Source organism: Octodon degus, unplaced genomic scaffold (genome assembly GCF_000260255.1).
Source record: "Octodon degus isolate 3935 unplaced genomic scaffold, OctDeg1.0 scaffold00002, whole genome shotgun sequence".
NCBI lineage: Eukaryota > Metazoa > Chordata > Mammalia > Rodentia > Octodontidae > Octodon > Octodon degus.
Window position 1 is genome coordinate 33,010,958 of NW_004524578.1, and position 25,379 is coordinate 33,036,336.

The window sequence follows — 25,379 nt, forward strand, 5'->3', positions numbered from 1 at the left end:
ATGTTCTGCTCCTGAATCAGCTGGGTGGGTCTTGCCTCTAGCCTCTTTGCAAGGAGTTCTGCTGAAGGGTTCCCTGCTGGGCCTGCAGCCTGGGTTGAATGAGAATCCGCGGCCCCGGGTAGTCTCACTCACTTGCTGGGCCTGTGCTCTGGGTCTGTTCTGGATCCCGCCACGCCCCAGGTCGTCTCACTCACGCCTGCGCTCTCCCTGACATCTTTTTAATTATTCATTGTTATTCTTAATTGTGGGTTGTTTTTTGTTGTTGTTCTTTTACATTTCTTTGTTTCATGCTTTCTGTGACATTTTCTTCTTTGTCATCAAGTTTATGACGTTTTTTGCTCCATAATCTTTATTTTTGAGTTATTTTAGCTCTTTAAACGTCTTTCATTGGAATTCATATTAAACTGTGGTGTGTTTTAATTTACAGATTTCTCTCCATTCCAAAAGGATTTTCCTATCTGAATGAAAGAGGTTATGTAGCAAAACAACTGGAAAAGTGGCACAAGGTAACTTCCTATTGAATAATGTTTAATTTATGTTTTTATCATGGGAAATATAATTGTGAATTTAGAGTGTAATTTTTTTTCTCATTTTCTGTGTTTTAAAACTTACAAGATTAAATATTTAATGATGGTATATTGTCAGGTCTAAAGTTATTAGTAAATTTTGCTTTGCAAGTAAATTTACTGTATATTCTACTAGTGTCATTTATTATTACCATTTTTTATTATTCTTAGGTCTCATACTGTATAGTAGCATATGGGCTCCAACTTGCTTGTCTTAGTCTTCTCTTATTGCTGTGACAAATACCCAACACCTAAAATGAAGGAAGGAAAGGTTTACTTAGCTCCCAGTTACTGGGGGTTTCATTGCATACTCAACTGGGTCCAAGATAGACTGGTACATGCCAGAGAGCAACCTTTTAATGCTGGCAGCAAGAGCAGAAGGAGGAGGAGTAGCACCAACAATGGCAACAAAGGAACTCTTTAGTCTCCCTTAAGTTTCATTCAGGCTTATCTGCCCCAGGCTGAGTTTAGTACTCATACCCATAATCCCAGCAGTACTAAAACCTATAATCCCAGCCTTGATCATGAATTAATCTCAAACTCTAGGGGCTGGTGAGATGGCTCAGTGGTCCAAAGTACCTACTTAGAACAAGCTTAGCAAAGCACAGGGACCGCGGTTCAATCCCCCAGCACCACATGCCAGCCAGCCCCGCCCCCTGGTGGGCTGAGCTGGCCCCACTCTCATAAATAAATAAAATTTTTAAAAAAAGACAAACTCTAGAAGTCCCTGCCCCATGACTGCATGAGGCTTTGGGGGGACAACTAGACAAAAACCATTAACAGTGCTTTAAGCAAGTATAGTCATCTAATAAAGATTTTATTTTAGGATGCTATTCTATATACATCTGTGAACACACTCAACTGTTATAGGTAGTAGGAAAATCTAAACAGTAGTTTGAAGATAGTACACTGAAAAATTTGTTTCCTTTAGCTGTTTATTCCTATAGCTTCATTACTTGTTTGTAACATTTTTAAATTGTCAAGGCATTTTGAAAATCCATTATTATTTATATCAACATAAACGGAATTATTTATATCAATATAAATGTTTTTATATTTACATTATTTAAGGTGCTGTATTCTTTTTTGACCTTTTTTTAGTTATAAATTATTTATATTGAACTTTATTTCATAAGGGATTCTTATTACATGCCCTAAAACTTTAAAGGATACAATTTGAAGCATGAATCCTTTCAATAATTAATTATCTAATTGTTCCCAGGTTAGAGTTTTAAGTTTTATTTCTTAAACAATTAAATCAATTACCATAATAAAATTGATTGCCTTTTAATATTCAGAAAAATTTTAGAAAATCTGTTGCACTGAGTGCTTAAGAGCTGGGGATCTAGCTCATCGTCATAAGCACCTGCCTGCCAGGTGCAAGGTCCCAAGTTTGATCCTTGGTATCGAAAAAAAAACAAAACAGTGCTGTACCAAAAGAAATGGTGGACAGGCTCAGTGGACAATACGTGCTTGAAATAGTCTGAAGGCGTAAGTAGGAAGTAAATTTAAAAAAAGAAAAAGTAGAAGAAATCCGGATAGATTATTGAAATCTATACTTTTTGGAGAGGGTCACATTCCAGAGTCAAAAATAAGTGGGGAATGGCAAAATGGTGCTAGTGGTAAATTAGAGCTAGGCAGTGAAAGTCTTTGTAAGCCACAATGTATCATATTAAGAAATTCAGTTTTAAAACATATTGGCTATCATACTGAGGGATTTGGAATTTTATATGTAGTGGCAGATCTTTATAAATCTTTGAAGACTTACTACAGTCAGAGCTGTGCTTTACATATATGACAGGCTGCACTGTAGGGATGAAAGTGTGATCAGTAATGTGAGAATATTGACACTGGTTTATAAGCCAGAGTTAGTGAAGGCCCTGTACTTCAGTGATAAGGTTGGTTCACTTCAGTGATAAGCAAAGAGCCAATTTCTAGATTTTTTTTTTGGTGGAACCGGGGATTGAACTCAGGTCCTTGTGCTTGCCAGGGAAGCACTTATTCCACTGAGCCATCTCCCTGGCCACATGATATTTTTTAAAAATATGGGACACAATTAAAATTTTTGAACAGAAGCCCTAAGAGATTTTTTTTTTTTTTTTTCAGAACCGGGGATTGAACTCAGGGCCTTGCGCTTGCCAGGGAAGCACTTGTTCCACTGAGCCATCTCCCCGGCCCCTAAGAGATTATTTACACCTATAACTCAGCATTTTGGTAGGCTGGAGCAGCAAGATCAGAAGTTTGAGCTTAGCCTAGGCAACTTGGCAAAATAATGAGACTCTTTCTGAAAATTAAAAATAAAAATGGGCAGGTCATATAGCTCAGTGTGAAGGCCCTGGGTTCAATCCTGAGTACAGTTTTAAAAAAAATGTGACCTGATTCTGTACAATGAATGGCAGGTCCAAGCTGACTTATAAAGTTTCTAGTTGAATGATTGACTATAGATTGGGTCATCATTAATAAATGATTGCAGAAGTGATTTGCAGTATGAGGCTAATGAATTAGTAGATGATTATAAAAGTGATTTGCAGTATAAAGTTATTGACCTTTGGATGTTGAACTATGTTTTCTATGAGATGATCAAATAATGGTGTAATAAATATTTTCTGTAGTTCAGATATGTGTGGAGACTGGCAATCATGTAGTAGTAGTTCAAATCTGAAATGAAGGTCACTGAAGAAAATGTCAAGAGACAAGAGAAGAAAAAATTTTCTGTAGAGAACACACTGGCTTAATGAGGGAAAGAAAAGGGTAAATAGAGTGAGAAAAAAATTATCACAAAGAATACCACCACCAAAGGATGATTCAGGAAGAAGTCAGTGCAGTCTCTGATGAACACTGGAAAAGAAGTTATTAAATGATTTTTAAGTCACTTGTGAATTTTACTTGATAAGTTTTAGCAAAAAGTTATAAAGGATGTGAGGGAGATAAGTGGCTTAAGTGTCTGCCTGGCAAGCACAAGGTCCCAGGTTTGATCCCTGGTACCAGATGCCATGTGGGCCCCAGAACTCCGGGCACGCCGTACTGGCCACCTGTGCCTGTAATCCCAGTGCTAGGGAGACTGCAACAGGAGGATCACTACAAGTCCATGTTGCGTACTGATCCTGTATCAAATAAGTAATTAATGAACCAATGATGTTTTAAAATAGCTTTTAAAAAGTTGTAAAGATATGATGAATTGTAGTTACAGGTAGTTAATGAATAGGAAGGAGGTATAAAAATATTATCTCACTTTCAGTCCATATTTGGCTGGCTCCAAGGCAGAGTGGCACAGGGCAGAGAGCATCCAGTTCATGGTGGTGGAACAACAATGGCAACAGAGAGATAAAATCTGTCTGTCTTTTATATTACATTCAGGCTCTCTGCCCCTGGCTGGGGGAAGTACACATACCCATAATCTCAGCAGTACTAAAACCCATAATCCTAGCCTTGGATCACCCATAACCCCAGAGGATCATAAATTAATTACAAACTCTAGAAGTTCCTGCCCCATGACTGCATGAGGCTTTGGGGTGACTAGACACCATAACATTCCGCCCATGGACCCCCAAAACCTCGTGTACATCCCTTTGTGCAAAAGCTATTTTAATCCATCTCTAAGAGTTGCCTAAGTCCCAACAGTTTCAGTATTGCTGAAAAGTCCAAGTCCCAAGTCTCTAAGATCCCAGGCAAACTCTTTAACTGTGAGCCCCTGTACAAAAGAAAAGTTAAAACACACCCAACATTCAAAGGCACAAGATAAATACTACCATTCCAAAAGTTGTAAATAACGGGAATACAAATCATTGGCACCAACAGAAGCCCAAAATCCAGCAGGGCAAACATTAAATCCCATAGTTCTAACTGGAACATCCAAAGCCATCTGCACTGAGTTATGAGCTCCAAAGGCCTTACGTGGCTTCACCCCTGTGGCATTCTTGGTGGTAGCTCCCATGGCTTCTGTCTTAGGCCAGCTTTGCTTCCTCTTTGCAGTTTCCCTTAAGATGATCCACGTTTCTAGCTTTACCAGACTCCTGGGGTTTCCACTGAATAGGCTTCTCACAGCTTTGCACACTGCCTTCCCAGGGGCACACTGCCTGGCCTCCCAGACCTTCTTGTGAAATCTAAGTGGAGCCTTCTTAACCTCAGAACTCCTGCATTCTGCATGCACCTAAAACCAACACCACCTGGATGATGCCAAGGTCTACTGCCAGCTGGAGCAGTAGCCAGGCTTCCTTCTGTCTTGGTTGTATGGGTTGAGTGCCTCGATTGATGAACACTCTGACCCTGATTCCCAGGAACGAATTTTCCATGCAGGCGCCATTTTGGAACCTAGTGTGGCCTCTGCCACCATTTGGAACACAGGGCTCAGTGGCTTTTTCCGCAAGGCAGAGTCCCTGACTTTTGCAGTTCTGAGACTGCAAAGCGTGGAGACTTACCACCTCCTATGATGCCCTCAGGCCATCCTTTGCTTTCTCTGGTTCCTTCTTGGCCATGGAGGTCCTCTCAGCTCTGTCTTTGTGTCCCACAGCTTTCCTGGTGCTTCTTTTCTGTCCAGGTGCACAACATTTTAAGTCATCCTTGGCTGTTTTCTCTTGGTTTTCAACATGAATCTGGCTAAAAGTCCCCAATAACAGCCATGCACCATGCCAATGTTTGGCTGCTTTGAAATATCTTTTGAAAAATTAATCAGTCCACCATGCTTAAATTTAGTCTCAGGCAGTCTCTGGGCATGAGCAAAATTCAGACAGTCTTTTGGCCAAGCCATAGTACAAATCATCTGGAGTGCAACAACCAATGTGGTCCTTCTTCCCAGCAGAAGCCTGCTCTTTACAGTCAGGCTTTGTGTCATACTTCTGGTCTTCTGAGCTCTGACCAGAATCTCCCCTACAGAACAGCTGAAGCTGTACCAGCTCTTCACAAGTAGATGACCTCTCCAAGCCTTTCCTACCCCTTCCATAAGCCATTCCCAAAAGCTTGTAATCCACATGGTCAGGTTTAGCCACAGCAATGATCCCACTTCTCTGGTACGAAATTCTGTCTCAGTTACTTTTCTGTCATTGCTGGAACAAATACCTGTCACCCAAAACGAAAGAAGGAAAGGTTTATTTAGCTCACATTTACTGGAGGTTTCCGTCTATACTCGACTGGCTCCAAGGCAGAGTGGCACAGGGCAGAGAGCATCCAGTTCATGGGCGGTGGAACAACAATGGCAACAGAGAGGAAGTCTATTTTTCTGTCTCTCTTATATTGCATTCAGGCTCTCTGCCCCGGGCCGGGGGAAGTACACACACCTTACTCCTAGCAGTGCTAAGACTCATTATCCTAGCCTTGGATCACCCATAATCCCAGTGGATCATGAGTTAATCACAAACTCTAGAAGTCCCTGCCTCATGACTGCATGAGGCTTTGTGGGGACAACTAGACACAAACCATAACAACACTATAGTCAGCTCTAATTAGAGAAAGGGAAAGGAACTTACTGGTTACTTGCCATTGAACTTTATTGCTTTTCAAGTTTATTCCATTAAATTGTCACAATACTACTATAAAATATATTATTTCTCATTTGTGAATGAAAATGTTGAGGCTGAAAAGAATAATTGATCCTAAGTCACAGAGTATGAAAATAACAGAACATAAGCACTAATCGAGTTCTTTTTGAACCCAAAGCCAATGTTCTTTCTCTGCTCTTTTTATTTCCATTTCAGTAGCTTGCCAGCAGCTATACCAAGAAGTAGGAAGACTGTAAACCGTACTTTTGTTTTAAGAAAGAAGGAGATGAGATATTTTGAGCAAGGGGAAAGACCCAATGAGGCCAGAGCGAGTAACAGTGGGAGAGTGGCAGTTAATAAAATGGATCCCTGGCAAGGGAGAGGATGGAGCTGAAGCACAGACGAAGAGATGAATCTGTAAGAAACGTAGATGATCTCACAGAGGATTTCAGTCAGTTTGAGGAAAGGAATAAGGGAACTTCTTTTTCATCTCCTTCCCATCTTTTAAGTTCATTTTTCAAAAGAGCTGACTTTAGAGTATTTGTGAACTTCTTAGGCTGTTAGAGTTGAAATAATACTGTATGCTCAGCTACACTTACAGGGTTTCTGTAGATGCCAGTGTAGTGTGGCAGTGACTGTTACTGTAGGTCAGAGGAACACCACTTCAAAGTACTTTCTATCAATTAGGTTGATCAATGCCAAAATTTTTAGTTAAGTGCAAATATCTTCTTTTAGTCTACTATTATCTTATTGAAGCACTTTATACTTTAGATTGATTTTAAGTCAGGATTGGGCAAACTGACACCCAGGACAAAATACAGTCTAGCACCTTTTTGTGTGTGACTTGCTAAGCATGCTTTCTGTATTTTGAAATGATTTGGGTAAAAAAAAATCAAAACAATATTTTGTGACAAATGATAAAACATATCTCAGTGTTCATAAGGTTTTGTTGAAACACAAAACATACTTCATTTATAGCTTTGGCTGTTTTCTCTTTAAAATGTCAGTTAAACAGTAGACAGACATGATGCAATATTCTCTGGTCTTTTATAGAAGAACTTTGCTTATTCCTAATTTTAGTGATTTCTGAAGAGAGTGACTTAAATACATTACTAAAGTACTTCATGATCAAAATCTTTTAGATGATCATTTTGAGACCCTCACAATTATGGTGATTAGGTATTACCTCTCATCTTTATGTCATTGACTTTTGCTTATTATGACCATGGTAGTTACATTGTTTTGGAAAACCTTTAATTTTCTATTTATACTTACTTTTTCATTCTTGGTGTTGTCCCTATCTGTAACTGTGTGTTGAAGAAACTGGACTCTAAATTTTAAAGAAGTACCCTTTTGTACTGCTGTACCTCAGCTGTTCTCTGTGACCCTTTCTCCCTGCTTCTAAATGAAATGTTGAGCATATCTCTGAGCTTATGAGTTAGTGAACAAATTGGTTTCTTTTCCAAAGTAATAAAACATCCAGGCTGGCACAATGGTAAAATTCCACTCACTCAGTTTAACACCTTTGTTGCTGAACTTAGTCATTGTAGACTTAAAAATCACAGCGGAGGAGATTAGGTTTCATTATTTTGGTGTTCATCTTCCTCCTTCATATACAAGCTGCAAGACCGAGGCTAGGTTTGGAGTTGGAAGAGGAAGGAGTAAAGGAACAGGACTAGTCTTGGTCACTTACTACAAAATGTTATGTCAGGTTTTTAGGTCTGAGTATGTCAGGTTTCAGATGTAGAGTTTTTAACTTCAAGGCTGATTTCATAGGTTGAAGACCTTATATCTAGTTGCCTTCATAAAGGCAGTGGCTCCTCTGGTTACTTACTTAAAACTCTGCTAATAGCTAGAGTGTCTCAATTCCTCTTCTCTCATTACTGGGATAAATATCTGATACTCAAAATAAAGGAAGGAAAGGTTTATTTAGCTCCCAGTTACTGGAGATTTCAGTCCATACTCAGCTGGCTCCAAAGCAGAGCAGCACATGGCAGAGAGCAACCTTTCATGGCAGCAGCAAAAAGCAAAAGGGAGAAGTAGTGGCAATAAAGGCAACAGAGAGGAAATCTGTTGCTCTGTCTCTCTTATGTTAGATTCAAGCTATCCACCTGAGGCTGGGTGTAGCACTCACACCCATAATCTCAGCAGTACTCAGACCTGTAATTCCAGCCTTGGATCATGAATTAATCTCAAACTCTACAAGTCCCTTTCCTCATTTTGGAAAGCATCCTCAGGATGATCCTTTTCAGGAATTCAACCAATTTCATACCTATAAATCATATGCTTGATTTTTCCCCCTCCATGCCATTGGCTGAAAGATTAAGTTGGAATAGCACATGAAAGTAACTAATGCTAACTAGAGTTTTGTATTGAGATTTTCACATATAAAGTATTGTGATATTTTGCTAAAACCTCATTTACAAAGTAAATATAAAACTTAAAAATAGAAAAAAAAAACTTTTAAAAGGATGTATAAGTTTGGGGTTAAGGTAACCTATCAAATTGAAGTAGTCTAAATGGTTTAAAATAAAACAAAGCTTTTCAGCCAGGAGTTGTGATGCATGCTTGTAATTACAGCATTCTGAGAGACTGAGATAGGAAGATTGTAAGTTGGAGCCTAGCCTGAGCAATTTAGCACAGCTCCTGCCTTGGCAAACACAAGGTCTTGAGTTCTATTCCCAGTCAAAATAACAAAAGAAAATAAAAGCAAAAAAACCCCAATGATAGATGGAGCTGTTTTTAGTATTTTTCATTAAGCAGTGTGTCTGAGAAAGATTTTGAGATGAATGCATTCAAATTTGCCTCATTCTTTGTGAGCACAATTTTTTTGGTGTGCAAGGGGTAGGCATAGCCCAGGCTGCCTTAAGGGTGGGTCTGGTAAGGCATGGGCAGCTGGGGATTTGCTCCAGCAGGCACTTAAACAACTGAGCTAACTCGCAAGCGTTCCCCCCCCCCGCCTCATTCTTTGTAATATCTGCATAAAATCATCAGTACCAAACTTTTTGGTTTTATGAGTAGTGTTCTTTGAGTATTTTTTTAATACATATTTCCTGTTTCGGGGATTATGTCTACTGAATCAATTTCCAGAATTATAATTGGTAAGATGAAACAAATATTAGAATTTGAACAAATATTACCAATTTGTTTCCCAAAGAGTGCAGCAGTTCTTTCTAGCAGTTTCAGCTTTGGTAATTAAGGTGAAAGTGTGAATGACTCCGTTTAAAAGATTTAACTAGAAGTTTTTGGGTGTTAATAAGATTTAAATTTTTTTCATTTGAACTTATTTGAATTAATAGGAAAGATATCTTATTGGAAAGTGCTAAAATGATAGAATTAAGTTAATTTCCATTTTAAAACTTTTAGTGCATATCTTCAGAGTTTATTTATTTTTATTTATTTTTTTTGTATTAGGACAGGGTATACAGGGTCTCACTGCGTAGATTGGACTCATAGTGATTCTCCTGTTTACAGCCTCCCAAGTGCTGAGTCTCAGTCACTATCTCAGCGCACCCCAGAAGCGGAGCCCGGGCCAGGGCTGGCATGGCAGGTCTGGGGATCTGTCTTAAGGAGGCGCTTTAATCCATTGAGCTATTTGGCCAGCTCTCAGGGTTTGATATTAAGATGATAAATTTTTAATTGGAAAAAAGATTCAAATAAAATTTAAAAAATCTACTCACTTATTTAGATCCCAAAATACTAGTTGAAAAGGGGAGAAATATAGGCAGAAAACTTTAGGATATGATAATGTGTTTACATTCATAATATCCTTACTCTAACCTTTCCCAAAATTTTTTCATTTGTAAACATGTTCTTTTAGTTTTTCTCATGTTTACCCTTTAAAATTAGCTATGTTATTAGCATAAATTTAGTTAATAAAATAAAATTTTAAAAAGTCACTATGATATTACATACAGTTAAAATAATACTACCTTCTAGGAATATAATTCGAAGTATGTTGACTTGATTGAGGAACAACTTAATGAAGCACTTACTACTTACCGGAAACCTATTGATGGTGACAACTATGTTCGCCGGAGTAACCAAAGGTATGGTTCAGTCGATGTAGCAATTCATTATAAACTTGAGACAAGAAACTTAAAAATCAGTTTTAATAAGTGATTATTTTTTAAGTTTCCTCAGTTCTCTACTCTCATATATGATATAAAAAAAATCTTGGTACATTGACCACTGGAAAAGTTCCATTGGCACTCATAACATGTTATATCCATTTATTGATGTAGCATTTATGTCTACTCTCACCTTACTCTACTTTTTTGTTTCTGCTCTTATGAGTTCTGTAAGACCTGATAATGCTGTTATTTTTCCAGCGGAATCTCTTGTCTTTGTACCTCTGTACTTTTATTTAGATTGGGAAATTAGATCTAATTTTATTTAATACATTATTAATAGTCATTTTTAATTAGCATAGTTAAGTGAGTCAATAGCTGTCTGAATTAACTTTCTTGTACTAGATTACAGCGACCTCATGTCTATTTGCCCGTACACCTTTATGGACAACTGGTACACCACAAAACTGGCTGCCATTTACTGGAAGTACAGGTAAAAACAATTTGCTTATTAAAATCTTACAGTTTGTTGGAGAAGTCAGAATCTCCTTAAAAAGATAATAAAAAACTTGTTTCTTTCTCTCATTGAAAAATGAAACTGAACATGATACAGGTTCGATTATCCTCAATGAACAACAAGAACTAAAAAGCTACTGTTTATGATTAATTCCTTATCACCATATATTATTACAAGTAATAGATGAGTAGTTGTTCTTTGAGGATAGTATGTATACTACACTTATGGGTATGAATGTTTCTTACAGTTAGCTATTTTCAGAGAAATAAATAATTGTAAAAATATTTGTTTGTATAAACAATAGTTATACAACAATTTGGACTCTGTAAGTATTTCAGGAGCCCAAAGTTTTATATAAATATATATTACAGTTTTGTGTTTTTATGTTCATGAAAACTGTTAGCAAGAAAGCTTCATGTTAACATTTAATAATAAATTCACTAAAACTTTTTTTTCACTAAAACTTCAGCTTACTGTCTTTACCTACATAGCATAATAAAATCCAAACAAAGTGTAATGCTACATGTATATAATCCCAGTAACTTAGAAGATGATGATAGGAGGATCACAAGTTTGAGGATAGCACGGGAGGTTGATGAAACTCTATTTCAAAACAAAAATATAAAAAGGCTGGGGCTGTAACTCAATGGTGGAGCACATACCTAGCATGTGTGAGACTTTAGATTCAATCCCCAACACCACACACAAAAAGCACAAAATGATAAAATCATAATTAGGACTTTTTATACTTGTAGTATAAAGTTCCACGAGAAAGGTAGTATTATTATCCCTGTTGTAGAGATTAGGAAATCAAGACATGAGAGTGTTAAAGTACCTTTTAAGACCATACAGCTAATAGTTATAGCTCTAGAATATAAACTCAGAACCTATGCATTAGTGCTACCTTCTAAGATGTTTTACAAAAAAATACTTCAGAATTTTAAATATGCAAAAATGACTAAAAGTAAATCTTAAAGCATTTTGAATAGTAGGATAAAAGACGTTAAAAACTAATACATTGTTACTTACATGATTTATTTTTAATTTCTCTAGAACGTTATTACAGAACTTTGTCACAATGTTCGTTCACCAGATTTGGATAAATGGGAAGAAATTAAAAAACTGAAAGCATCTCTTTGGGCCTTGGTTTGTAATAAACATTTATGTAAGATCTTTGCAAGTTTTAGATTTTTTCATTTTTCCTTTAATACTAAATAAATTATAATTTTATTTAGAACTTGTTCTTAAATTAATATTCTAGGACCAGAATTGTTCTTGTCAATTTAAATATTTTTATGTTGTAGAACAATATGGTCACACAGTTTTCATGGCTCTTGTTCCTTTGCTATGACAAATAGAACGTTAGCATATTGGTAGCATTCCCTAGAGGATTTTTTTTTTCCTTTCCTAGGTGGGTTTGTTTTGTGGTGCCTTTTTAAATCACTTGAATAACTTACTTGTATAAGTTTATTTGATATGTATTTTCTTTCAGGGAAATATTGGCTCTTCAAATTGGGGTCTTAATTTGCTGCAGGAAGAAAATGTGATTCCAGATATACTAAAACTAGCAAGACACTGTGAAGTTCTTTCCATCAGAGGGTGTGTCCTTTAATCCAGAGATCTTCTTAATCCACTTATTATTATTTACAAATAGAAGGCAAAAATACTATTCATAACTGTTCTAATGATAAAAGATTTTTAATTATATTGTTAAACATGCTAGCTCTTTGTTTAATTTCATTTCATTTTTATTATAATATTGAAGTTTATCCTACAAAAAAGGAAATTGTTTAGAATTTTTTTCTGTTTTTGTATTTTTAGGGAAGGGTCTACAGGGTGTTCAGGGTCTCACTACTAGATCAGACTCCCAATGATCTCCCTGTTTACAGCCTCCCAAGAGCTGGGATTACAGGTGTGCGCCACCACGCCCAGTCTCAATTGCTGTCTCAGTGCGCCCTGGGGGCAGGGCCCCCAGGATCAAACCCCTGGCCCCTGTGCCTGCTTGCTGAGCTATTTGGCTGGCCCTTAGCCTAATAATTTATTAGCCCAAATAGATTAATATTAGAAAAGTTTATATATATATATATTGTTGCTAAGATCACATTGTATTTTATTTTATTCTGATCACTAAGTATATTTGCGTGATTTTTATTGCTGCTAATTTACTCCTAACAACTTGTAGTAATATCTTTTATAAGGACTCTTTAATGGTTTTTAAGTAAAATCTCTCAGTTTGAAATTATAAATGTTCATTGTTTTATTTATGTACAGGACCTGTGTATATGTACTCGGGCTCATAGCCAAAACCAAACAAGGCTGTGACATTCTCAAATGTCACAGCTGGGATGCTGTGAGGCATAGTCGCAAACATCCTTGGCCAGTAGTTCCAGATGATGTAGAACAACTCTGTAATGAGCTTTCATCTATCCCAAGCACCCTAAGTTTGAACTCGGAGTCAACCAGTTCTAGACATAATAGTGAAAGTGAATCAGCACCATCAAGTAAGTACTGTGATAACGTTATATATATTTAGCCAATATTAACATTTATATTTATAATTTAAAAACTTAAATATATTTGTTACATTCCTAATTTTTCTAAGATAGTTATTTGGCAGTAATAGCTTTGAAGAATGCATTTCCGAAGTATTAGTTATAATTCTATGTTGTTTTCTCTCATTGCTTGTTAAATAGCTTGTGGAAAAACTTACATTGGATATATAATAAGTAGTTCCAGCAGAACTGTCTCTTTCTGTCATCCAAAAAGAGAGCAATCTAAATTTTGTCTATTTTGTGCATTTAATCTTTACTCATTTTTCAAATATAGGGATTATTGATTGAGAATATATTTGCCAAGAGGTCCTATGTTTGTCTTTTTTTTAAAAAAAAGTATTTAGTACAAGATCTACAGGCTGTCACTAAACAGATTAAACTCGTAGTGATCCTCCTGTTTTTAGCCTCCCCAGTGCTAGGATCACAGGTGCGTACCACCATGCACAGTCTCATTTGCCATCTCAGTGGGCAGGGCCAGCACAGTATGCTGGGGATAGAACCCAGGCTGCTGTGCTCTGCCTAAGCAGGCACTTTAATCTGCAGTTATCTGGCCAGCCCTTATGCCTTTGTTTTTGAACAAAGTACTAAATTTTAAAATAGTGGAGGATTTAGGGATATAAATTATTAGTCTGAGACGATTAGACTAAGTGGAAGACTGCTTGCCTAGCATGCATGAGACCCAACAACACATGTGCGTGCACACAGGAAGACAGAACTGTTCATCAGTTATTTTTATTTTAAAGAAAGAAAAAAAAAAAAATAAAAACAGTGGTACAAAATCTCAAAACAAGATTTTAGGAGAGTAACAATGGTTAGTACATTGTGTATTGTTATTGCCTAAGTAGTTTCTCATATTACAAGATATAGCCAAGAAATAATAAGCAAATAACATAGGTACAAACCTCTTTTTTTTTAAAAGTCAACAGAAAATGGAAATATACTTTTTAAAGTTTCTAATACTAGGAGAAGGTATCATACAATGTCTTTTTAAATAAATTGTAAGTCAAAGATACAGTATAAATCTTAGAACAAAAATTAAGATTAAGCAATATTCAGAAAATTAAATGATTCAAAACAATTGAACTAAGAAAAAGTTTTCATGATAGCAAAGAAGTACTAAGAGTAAAACATAAGATAAATACTGGAATGGCAAATAAATGACCAGCACTTCTAACAGTTTGAGGATAGGATATCGCACAAAGTTCTAATGTGTTGTGGACAGGCATAATACCGTGACAGTTACTGGTGGCTAGGCGTCACTTGTGGAACTGAGCTACAGCTATTTCTTTGAAATCCACCCTGTAGGCTCAAGTGGAATCATGACCCATAGGGTGGAAGAGAAGTCCATTTGTAGAGTGTGCTAATGGAAATATTCTGCTGCTGAATACAAAAGAATAACTGAAAGACTACTACAGTATACCACTTATTCTCCTCTGGTTGTTTGCCCTATTTGATGGGTTCTTTCCATTCTCATTCATGGGGCTGTGATCAATTTGCCTCCTCTAGAACATTATTTAGTAGTCTGTGTAGGCTTGGCTTTGTCATCATGAAATTCTTTAGTTGTTCTTTGTCATGGAAATATTTCACTTCTCCATTATATTTGAAAGAGAGTTTTGCAGGATAGATCAGTCTGGATTGGAATTTGTTTTCTTGCAAGACTTGCAGTACTTTGCTCCATGCTCTTCTTGACTTGATGGTTTGTGAAGAAAAATCTGCCGTTATTCTGATGGGTTTTAAAAAGTGATCTGTTTCTTTTCTTTAGCGGCTTTTAGTATACTGTTCCTATGCTGAATTTCTGGAATCTTGATTATTATATGTCTGGGTGTGGTTTTCATTGGATTGATATTATTTGGAGTTCTATATGCTTCGGTTACAGGAATGTCAGCTTGTTGCCCCATATTTGGGAAGTTTTCTGCTATTACTTCTGCCCATATTCTTTTTATATCATTTGTATTGACTCCTTCCTTCTCATTGATGCCTATTAGTCTCACATTGTTCATCTTTTAAAAAATCAATTATTTATAAACTATTTGTGTTTTCAGGTCCTCTGCTGAGCAGGTGTACAAAATTTTAAGATAATGATTCTTTTAAGATAATGGAACATATATTCAACCATATTTCACCAAATCTAAGATGTCTTCAATAAGATTCGGTGATACTTTAACACTAAGAAGGAAAAACCAGAATGCCTATTAGACAAAAGCATGCCCCTGATAATAAAGTACATCCTGACTTTAAAGAGAGTGAGTGGAAAAAGGTTTATCTTAGAACTGAAAGAATTTAGAAATACAAAGTAATTTGCAAGCTCCTTTAGATTATTCAAAGAAGTTTGTCTATTCAAGAGAAAAGTTGAACTGCCTAGATATTAGACATTGGGTCTGAGTTACTTCTTAGAATTTTATAAGCACTGAATTCAGGTGAGCACTGAATTCAGGTGAATTTCTTAGTACATAAAGCAAAATGGAATGGAAACAACTATTTAAACAGGTTGTGAATTGGTTCTGTGTAAATACAGGCATTTCCTTCATATCTGGGAATCCAGCACCTCTTGTGGCTATAAAAATTTGTAGTCAGAGTTCTTATACAAAAGGATTTAGTGTCTTTATATACCCTACTTAGAGCTTCCTGTGTATTTTATATCTTTAGATTACTTATGCCTCATTCAAAATAGATGCCATATAAATAAGTACTATACTCTGTTATTTAAGGATATTCTTATTTAAGGAATAATGACAAAAAATATGTATATGTTTAGTATAATTATTTCTTTTCCTGAATATTTTTGATCCTCAGGTAGTTGAGTCCATGTAGACAGAACCCACAGATGCAAAGGGCCAGTTACAGTTTTTACTTGCAGTTTGGAAATTCATTTCTTAAAAGACAAATTTTTTTCTGCTAGTATATAATTTGTACCAACTGAATGAGTGTCCATGTTCAGATCTCCTTTTTCCCTTTAATTTTACTCTGAATGTTTGAAAAAAAAAAAAAATCAGAAGGAACTTCATATAAGCTCTGTCATAGTGTGTCTGTAGTTTTTCTTTGGAAATAACAGGATACTACATGATGACAAAATTTTCATATTTAAGTCTGAATCTAGTTCTCAAGGACGTGCTTTTCTTTTTTTAATGTATTTGTTACAGGGTGTCTATGCATCTTGGACTCATAGTGATCCTATTTTCAGCCTCTCCAGTGCTGGGATTATAGGCATGCACCATTACACCTAGTCTAAGAAGGTGCTTTTCACGTAGCTCAGTAGTTTAATCTTGTATTTTTAAATTGTTATCCCCCCAGGCAACTATTTAAAATATTTTTGTATTTTTCTGAAATGTTGTATCATTAATAGTTGTCATGAACTTTTCATTTTTTTGTTGTAATTATTGACTCTTCAATTATAGGTATGTTCATAATGGAAGATGACCGATTTGGCAGCAGCTCTACTAGTACATTTTTCCTTGATATCAATGAAGATGCAGAGCCATCATTTTTTGACCGACCTGGACCCATAAAGGATAAAAATTCATTTCCTTTCTTTGCGTCTAGTAAACTTGTGAAGAATCGCATCTTAAATTCTCTCACTTTGCCTAATAAAAAGCATCGTAGTAGCAGTGATCCAAAAGGAGGAAAACTGTCATCTGAAAATAAGACAAGCAACAGACGAATCAGAACACTTACAGAACCCAGTGTGGACTTTAATCATAGTGATGATTTCACACCCATATCCACAGTACAGAAAACATTACAATTAGAGACTTCATTTGTTGGAAATAAGCACATTGAAGATACTGGTAGTACTCCAAGTATTGGAGAGAATGACTTAAAATTCCCCAAAACTTTTGGTACAGAGAATCACAGAGAAAACACAAGCCGAGAAAGGTTAGTAGTAGAAAGTTCTACAAATTCACATATGAAGATACGTAGTCAAAGTTTTAATACAGACACTACAACAAGTGGCATAAGTTCAATGAGCTCCAGTCCATCACGAGAGACAGTAGGTGTAGATGCTGCAACTATCGACACAGACTGTGGAAGTATGAGTACTGTGGTAAGTACTAAAACTGTTAAGACAAGCCACTATTTGACACCACAGTCCAACCATCTGTCTCTCTCCAAATCAAATTCAGTCTCCCTGGTGCCTCCAGGGTCTTCTCATACACTTCCCAGAAGAGCACAGTCCCTTAAAGCACCCTCTATTGCTACAATTAAAAGTCTAGCAGATTGTAACTTTAGTTACACAAGTTCTAGAGATGCCTTTGGCTACGCTACTTTGAAAAGATTACAGCAGCAAAGAATGCATCCATCCTTATCTCACTCTGAAGCTTTGGCATCACCAGCAAAAGATGTGCTGTTTACTGATACCATCACCATGAAGGCAAACAGTTTTGAGTCCAGATTAACACCAAGCAGGTGAGCAAATACATATTTAAAACTGAATAGTAATGATGTTATTTTTAACAGATTTAAATGTTAGGTTTAAATTAGGTTTAACACTACATAAGCCTCAGAACCCACCCGTTAATAATTGTTTATTAGAATAAGGCTGTAGGCTCCTTGTTACCCGATATAATTTGAAATGGATTCTTGCAGCTGCGAGGGGGGAAAGCGAAACTGCATTAGGCCCTGAAAATAAACGTACATGCTTGCAAGGATACACAAGTCACAGCTTTTTTTATTTATTTCTCGCTTCTGCAAGGATCGATTTTAAAAAGAAGTATGTCGGGGGGATCAGGAGCTTAAGACCTACAATAACAAACAACCTTTTCAGGTAGGTCAATTTAAGGCTCCAAAAGTTGACCTTTTTATTAGTTTTGTAATAACTGAAAAACTTCAGTTGAATTATTTCTAGTTTAAATATATGTAATTATATAGGAACCAAACAAACACTTCAGTGAATTTATGTTCCCTAAAACTCAGTGGGAATTTCCATAGTATATTTAGATCATATTAAACTGTTCATAGTGAAAATTTAGACTTTAAAAGAGATGCCATATTAAATTTAATTGTTGAAGAAATTTCCACACCTTTGTTTTTGTTGTTGGGCCAAATGTTCCTGTGACTTTGTTTAGTTTTAAATTATGTACTTACGTTATTTAAATGGATTATCATATGTTAATTACTTAAAATATTACAGTTTATACTAAGACTGAATAAACATTAGCTGGTATTACCCCTGTTTTCATCATTGATAGTTTTTAATGAAATTCATATGTCTCTTATAGTAAATTCTTAGTAACATTTAACACTCTTGCTTCATTGACTCATTAGATAAAGGGATTACTGGTAGCAGATAATGGATTTTGTCCCCTCTTGTAGAATTTAATAAATTATGTAATGCCTTATTTAATTGGAAATCACCAGCTTTGGTACTCTTGTCATTCCAGAGCAAAGCCAGGTATACCTTTCAATAGCTCATGGTTACAAGTTTATGTTGTATAGTTAATAAATTTGTAATTTCTGGGCCTCACTTTTGTCCTCTAGGGGAGACTAAACTAGATCAGTGATTTGAAGCTTTTATATAGTTGCTTTTAAATGAAGAAACTCACAAAAAGATTTCTGTGAAATTTTAATATGTATAAAAGAGAAAAATGGAGCTACAGTGGTTGAAATAGAAATTGGGAAAGAGAATAATTCAATAGTTCTTTCCTTCTACTCCAGTAGCTTGTGATGAGTCACAGAGCGAGAGAAGTATAACAGTGAAAATTGAAAGCTACTTGTCTATTATGAAATTGATAACTCAGTTAAGAGTTTTGCTGGAAATTAGGAAGGTTTTTTGCTTTGTTAATAATAACTACTCTTATTGGAGTATTTATTTTTTGAAATCTTTCGTTTACATATGTGTGTGTGTATACACGACTCCACCAAAAATCTATATATCAAAAATTATTTGAATATTTTAAAACTAAGTTTATTAAAACATGAGAGATTAGTACAAGTTACCTTTGCCCTCTGCACTTATATGAGGTACTTAAAGTGATAGCTAGTAGCTTTCAGATGTTTATTAGTATAGTGAACTACTGAAGTGTGTATACATTTTTTAGTAGTCTTTTTCTTTCTGTCTGTCTGCTCTCTTTCTCTCCTATCCAAAGAGAGAAATATTTTGGATAGAACCTTATCTACAAAGCAAATACCAATTAAATATTGCAGCATATCTTTGCACAAATGAAAAATTTTAAGACAAAGATATTATCTTACAGAAATATCAGTATGTTTGTTACATAATCATGAATAAGGAATGAATTGTAGAAATACTAAATATATCAGTGTTACATATAAGGCTATCTCTTATAATATTTATAATAAAGTATTTCATTTTACGGTATTATGTATGCCTTCTACATTGCATGAATTTTGAATTGATAAGCAAAGCATTAATTATACAAAGAATGAGAAATTGATCTTTTCATAAATGTAGTATTAAATAGCTATGATAGCAAATCCAGTTTGCAAAAATAATTCTCAAGCTCTATTTCTGGATAGGTCTGTTTCTTTCTTCCCTTACATATGTTGAAGTTACTTTAATTGCCCGCCATTTCATGTTTACCTGAGAAATAGTTTTGCTAGTTGTTTTCCATAGCAATCAGTTTTACTGGTGACTTTTTCTGTATACATGCCAGTCTGCAGAAGCTAATGTTTTAAAGTGTTTATATGCTCCCAGTAAACAGGATGACACAATTTAGTGCTTAACTAGTCATTTTACTGAAGGTAGCAATGTAAGGTTTTTTAAAAATATGGTTAATATTGCAAATCAAACTAATGCAACTTTTATTGTGGTATTATAGGTTCATGAAAGCTTTAAGTTATGCATCATTAGATAAAGAAGATTTGTTGAGTCCCATTAATCAAAATACTCTGCAGCGCTCCTCTTCAGTTAGGTCAATGGTGTCCAGTGCTACATATGGTGGCTCCGATGACTACATTGGCCTTGCTCTTCCTGTAGACATCAATGATATATTCCAGGTATTGTTACAACTTTGTTTCTTTCTCAGCATCTTATTTTTTTATATTCTGTTATTGTTTATGAGAATTATAATCTACAGAAGGCACTAACTATATGGAGAAGATGAGTTTTTTGGAGACAGTTTTATCTAAAGAAATTTTAAGATGAAAAATCTTGGCTTTTGCAAATGTTCTTATTTTTATTTAGTACTTCCAAATTTCAAGAATGTTTTCTATACACAGTAATTTGTTTATTGTTACATTGTCTGTAAAAATTTATTAGATTCCCTACCTTGTTTTGAGGTTTCATGTGACTCACTTGTTTTTGGCCCTATTTTTCCTGTCTCTCATGCCACATGAGTTCTCCACTTGAATAAAGTGGTCCCAATCCCATGAGACTCCTACAGATCTCTAGATGGTATATACTACAGTACACACATTTACTCAACAATCTAGCGACATTTTAGAATACTATTAAAATAATTACTTGAATATTTAGTTCACCAAGAATATAATAAAAGACTTTTAGGTTGTTTTGTTAAGTTTTGGTAATAAGACTTTTAGCAAAAATTTTATTTTGGGTTCCTATGTAATAGTAATTCTATTTCAAATGTATTTTACTTTATCTTCTTAACATACACTTCTTTTTATAACATGATTTACCATGGTTTATATCTATTCCAGGTAAAAGATATCCCTTATTTTCAAACAAAAAGTATACCTCCACATGATGATAGAAGTACAAGAGTATTTGCCCATGATACAGGAGGTAACGCATGGTCTTTGTTCTGGGAATCCAGTGTATATTAAAAATAAAATAATGCTTTTTTAGTGGGTTGGCACTAACAGTTCAGATATAGCCACTTTTGGATTAATTTAAAAATTATCCAGGAAGGCGGGGCATATTAACAACTGTAATCCCAGCACTCAGGTGACCCAGGGCAGGAGGATCACTGTGAGTTAAAGGCCAGGCTACACTACAAACTGAATTCAAAACCAGCGTGAACTGCAAAGTGAAAATCTGTCTCAAAAAAACCCCTCCCCCCAAAAAATTAACTGAGTTAAGGTAAACTTAAACCACAATTTCTTTTTTTTTTAAGTTTCCAAATTTTTATTAGTATACGTTCACTGCACACATCTTAATTTATTTTGCTTCCCTCCTCCCATTTCTTTTAAGAAGGAATTTAAATATTTTTTCACCTAAGTATCCAGCCTTTCAAGAAAATAAAAACCAGATTCATGGTTTCTGTTTAAAAAATAGTTCATTAAAAATTCATTACATATGGCCTCTTAGGTCCATGAAACCACATGTTTGTTGGATAAGGAGAGATACAAAAATAATGTTATAAATTATATGGCCTTTGTTGTGAATTATTGTATTTTAATGATTACATGCATGTGAGGTATAAGTTTTACAGCTTCATAATTAAACTTTTTTTAAAAAAAATGACTGCCTCTTTATACTTAGATTATTACTTTTCTTTAGGCAAAAATTCTTTATTGTTTTTTGGATACAGGGTCTTGCTATGCAATTCAAGCTCATAGTGATCCTCCTGTCTCAGCCTCTTCATTGCTGGGGTTGCAGGAGTATGCCACCATGCCTGGTTTCGGGAGCCAGCATGATGCACCCAGGGTTCGAGGCCAGCACATCATGCAGTACGGGGAATTGAACTTGGGACCTTGTGCTTGCTAGGCAGATGTTTAGGCCATCAAGCTACCTCTGCAGCCCTTGGCAAAAATTTTTTGACAGTGATTCACTCTGTAGTTTACATTGGCTTTGAATTTACTATGTACTCCTGGCTGATATTGAACTGAGTGATCCTTTTGCCTCAGCCTCCCAATGCATGCATCACTACACCTGGCTACTATAGGCAAATATTAGAGGATAGTTGAATTAGTATCTTCTAATCTCATTTTTAAATTTTACATTTAAAATTTTAAATATTGGAATTACAAAATAACTTGTAGGCTTCAGTTATTTTCATAATTGAAAGCAAATTATTTTTTCCTTCTGTGTTAGGTGGAATCATAAAGAGTTCTAGTGTTCTTCCCTAGGTTCCCTTTAATATTTTACTGTTTAAGAATGCACCTTGAAAAATAAAAAAAAAGAAGCGCCTTGCAAAAGGTATCATTGATACAATATTAATTGGAGTGTGTTTTATATTTATGTACAGGTCTTCCATCTGCAACTGGAGGTCTTGTTAAAAACTCTTTTCACTTGCTACGACAGCAGATGAGTCTTACTGAAATAATGAATTCAATACATTCAGATGCTTCTCTGTTTTTAGAAAGTACTGAAGACACTGGACTACAGGAACATACAGATGATAACTGCCTTTATTGTGTTTGCATTGAAATTCTGGGTTTCCAGCCCAGTAACCAACTAAGTGCAGTATGTAGTCACTCAGGTGAGTGATTATGTTCTTTGAGATTAATTCATCTAAATTTGAATCTGTTGCAGTGAAAATTCATTTACCTGCCCTGCCAATCACTTTCTTTTACTCCATTGTCATCAGTGCAGACTTTGTTCATATCATTAAGCATCTCTACTGAACAAGTATTTCCTCCACCAGTTTTATTGCCTTCTAATTAATTTTCCAAACTGTTGCCTAGGATTAATCTCTTTATTCCATACTGGCTATTCCTTCTACATGCATGATTCTTAGTGATCTTTGTAGTAGTGTTATTTTTCATCATTTTTCTCTCATAGTATTTATTAATGGATGACCTGAAGTTTCTACCAACCTCAAGGCATGAGAAACGTGCTTTTCATGCTGTTCTCTCTTTACCCTTCTCCTTCCCCACAAAGATGTAAATATACACAGACTTCCACGTGATCATCTATAACATGACTGCCTTTCTGGAAGGTCTGCTTCATTCTGAGTGTCTACAGTATCTTGACTGCAGTATTTTTTGACTGAGTCAAGTGTTGACAGTCCTTTCTTATTGCCCTTTATGCATACTGTAACTTGGTTATACTTTGCCCTTCCATGAATAACTTGGTTATCCATGCCCTAAAGTAATTCCTTTAGGGCATGATCTGCCATTCTTCATTTTGATATTTCTGATACCTAGCTTTGTGCTAGCATTTACGTTAGACTCAATCTGTATTTAGGGAGTAAGTGAAGTGGAACCAGATGGGTTTTTTTTTTTTTCCAAATACGAATCAACATATAGTACTATCTCAGTTCATGAATGCTTCTTTTTGCACAGTTCTGTTGTCCAAAGTGACAGGCTTCCATTCATAAACTCCATTTTAGGTGACAAACACAAGACCATCTTCCAAACATTGTAAAACAAATTACATTTGTGAACTGAGGTAGCACTGTATATTAACAGTTTGAAATTAATACATATGTTTAGAGTGTTAATCATTTAGTGAAGGAAAAAATCACTCAGGCACCCTCAGTAAATCCAAGTGATGGCTATAATTCTTTGCTTCACTTTTCAGGTACCTCTTTGATAATTCACTGCTTCCCAATTGATAGAATGTAGCACAGTAATAAGTTACAGATAGGATAAAGTTGTGCTGTGATATTGATCCCCTGTTAGTTTTATGGATTGATAGATCCCATGGACTAGGCACTTCATAACAGGAATAACCCTGTCCAGGCCACTGACATGTATTTCTCCATATAATTGTTTTCTATTATTACTTATTGGTAGTTATTTTCAATGATTTAACAGTTATTTGTTAGATGAATTTGCACACAGTAAAAAAAAAAACCTGTTTAAAATTGTTTGCCTAATTTTTTTATGACTTAGGTGTTGTGTACTTGTTTTTATGTACTCATTTATGTACATATAAAGCATTTATTGTGGAGTTTGCTGTAGTTTTCTGTTTTTTTTTTTTTTTTTTTTTCCCCCCCTAAGTTAAGAGCCAAGGTCCTGAGTTCAGTCCCTGGTACCAAAAAAGAAAAAAGGAGGGACTAATACCCAGTCACAAGGCAGCTCCAGCTGGTTCTAGTACATTTGTTATCTATAACCAGAGAATAATTGAGCACATGGTGAGACATGAAAAGCTTACTACAGTAAGGCCCTTGTATTGACACAAATACCCTTTTGCCCACGTTGTCTAGGACTAGAAGGTATTAATTGAAAAGTAGCTGGGGAAAATTAAAAAAGTTGTTGCAGTTTACCTACTGATACCATTTTGGAGGTGTGAGAGGGTAAGAAATTAATTTATTTACCTACATAATTTATATAGCTACTAGGGGCTAAGGTGTTGAACTAGACCTTATAAAAACAGTTGTGTAGGGGGAAAAAAAATCATTAAGAAGACAGTGATTCTTTATTCTTTGAGCTTTGTCCAATGAGGAAAGACATGGATAGATGGATGCATGATGCAGATGTAACGCTGGATCTTAGCAGGTACCATTAAGTACATGATACTAGCCAAAGAATATAACTAAGTAGGTCAGGAAGAATGAGGTAAGATACTACTGAGCTGTGATCTAAAGAATTAACAGAAGCTAAGACTGCAATAAAGAACACTTTAGACAGAGGGAACAATGTGAACAAAGGTTTGCTGATGGATGCTAAGGTGAGGGCAAGCTGACACAAGTGCAACTGTGTGAATAGAGCTCAGAAAGCAAGGGGAAAGGAGATACAGGATAGGCATAGGAAGATAGGTGGAGGCCAATCCCAGTTAAAAAACAAACCAACAAATAATGTGGACCAAAAAATAAATAAAACATGGACAGTAAACGAACAATCTGTGTTCCAGTTTGAGAGTACTTTGGGAATGCAGAATCTAAAGTCTCTTCTCATACATAAACAGAACCTGCATTTTTTCAAGGCTGTCTGCTAGTTCATATGCACACCAAAGTTTAAGAAGTATTGCAGTAGGTCATTGTAAGGATTTTATGTGAGAAAAAGACATCCTTATTACCTATGACAGATAACTAAACATTCATTCTTTTGTACATTGATTATTGTAGAGAGATTTCAGGTCCTGAACAGAGATTTCATACTTCACAGTTTCTGATCTGCTGGTGCTTCTAGATAGAAACATGATATAGCTCAGTCCTAACCAGATAGTCAGGCAATAGGAAAACATAAAGGGCATTTACGTTGAAAAAGAAGTCAGGGTGTCATTGTTTACAGGTCTTACAGGTATAAAAAAAGCTATTCAAACTAAATAAATTCAACAGAGGCACACAGTACAAAGTTAACATACAAAAAATTAGTAGTGTTTCTAACAGTACTTATTTCTTTGAAAACTGAAAAACTAAGAAAGCAGCCTCATTTCTCAGAGTTAACCAAAA

The 25,379-nt window shown here is 35.5% G+C and overlaps 1 protein-coding gene across 7 annotated transcripts in view; it reads left to right on the plus strand.

Moving 5' to 3' along the window:
* The window catches only part of Rictor (RPTOR independent companion of MTOR complex 2), a 158,605-nt gene that overhangs the window by 118,217 nt on the left and 15,009 nt on the right, over window positions 1-25,379 (plus strand). For 2 of the 7 annotated variants that reach the window (XM_004623425.2, XM_023711877.1), the window contains 11 exons: window positions 428-506; window positions 9,980-10,089; window positions 10,516-10,603; window positions 11,681-11,773; window positions 12,120-12,226; window positions 12,899-13,128; window positions 16,575-17,583; window positions 17,870-17,941; window positions 19,956-20,133; window positions 20,797-20,881; window positions 22,287-22,520. In XM_004623425.2, coding sequence (XP_004623482.1) covers window positions 428-506; window positions 9,980-10,089; window positions 10,516-10,603; window positions 11,681-11,773; window positions 12,120-12,226; window positions 12,899-13,128; window positions 16,575-17,583; window positions 17,870-17,941; window positions 19,956-20,133; window positions 20,797-20,881; window positions 22,287-22,520 — 2,285 coding nt within the window. The remainder of the gene's footprint in view (window positions 1-427; window positions 507-9,979; window positions 10,090-10,515; window positions 10,604-11,680; window positions 11,774-12,119; window positions 12,227-12,898; window positions 13,129-16,574; window positions 17,584-17,869; window positions 17,942-19,955; window positions 20,134-20,796; window positions 20,882-22,286; window positions 22,521-25,379) is intronic. The other 5 variants (XM_023711875.1, XM_023711876.1, XM_023711865.1 and 2 more) reach the window with 5 other exon arrangements.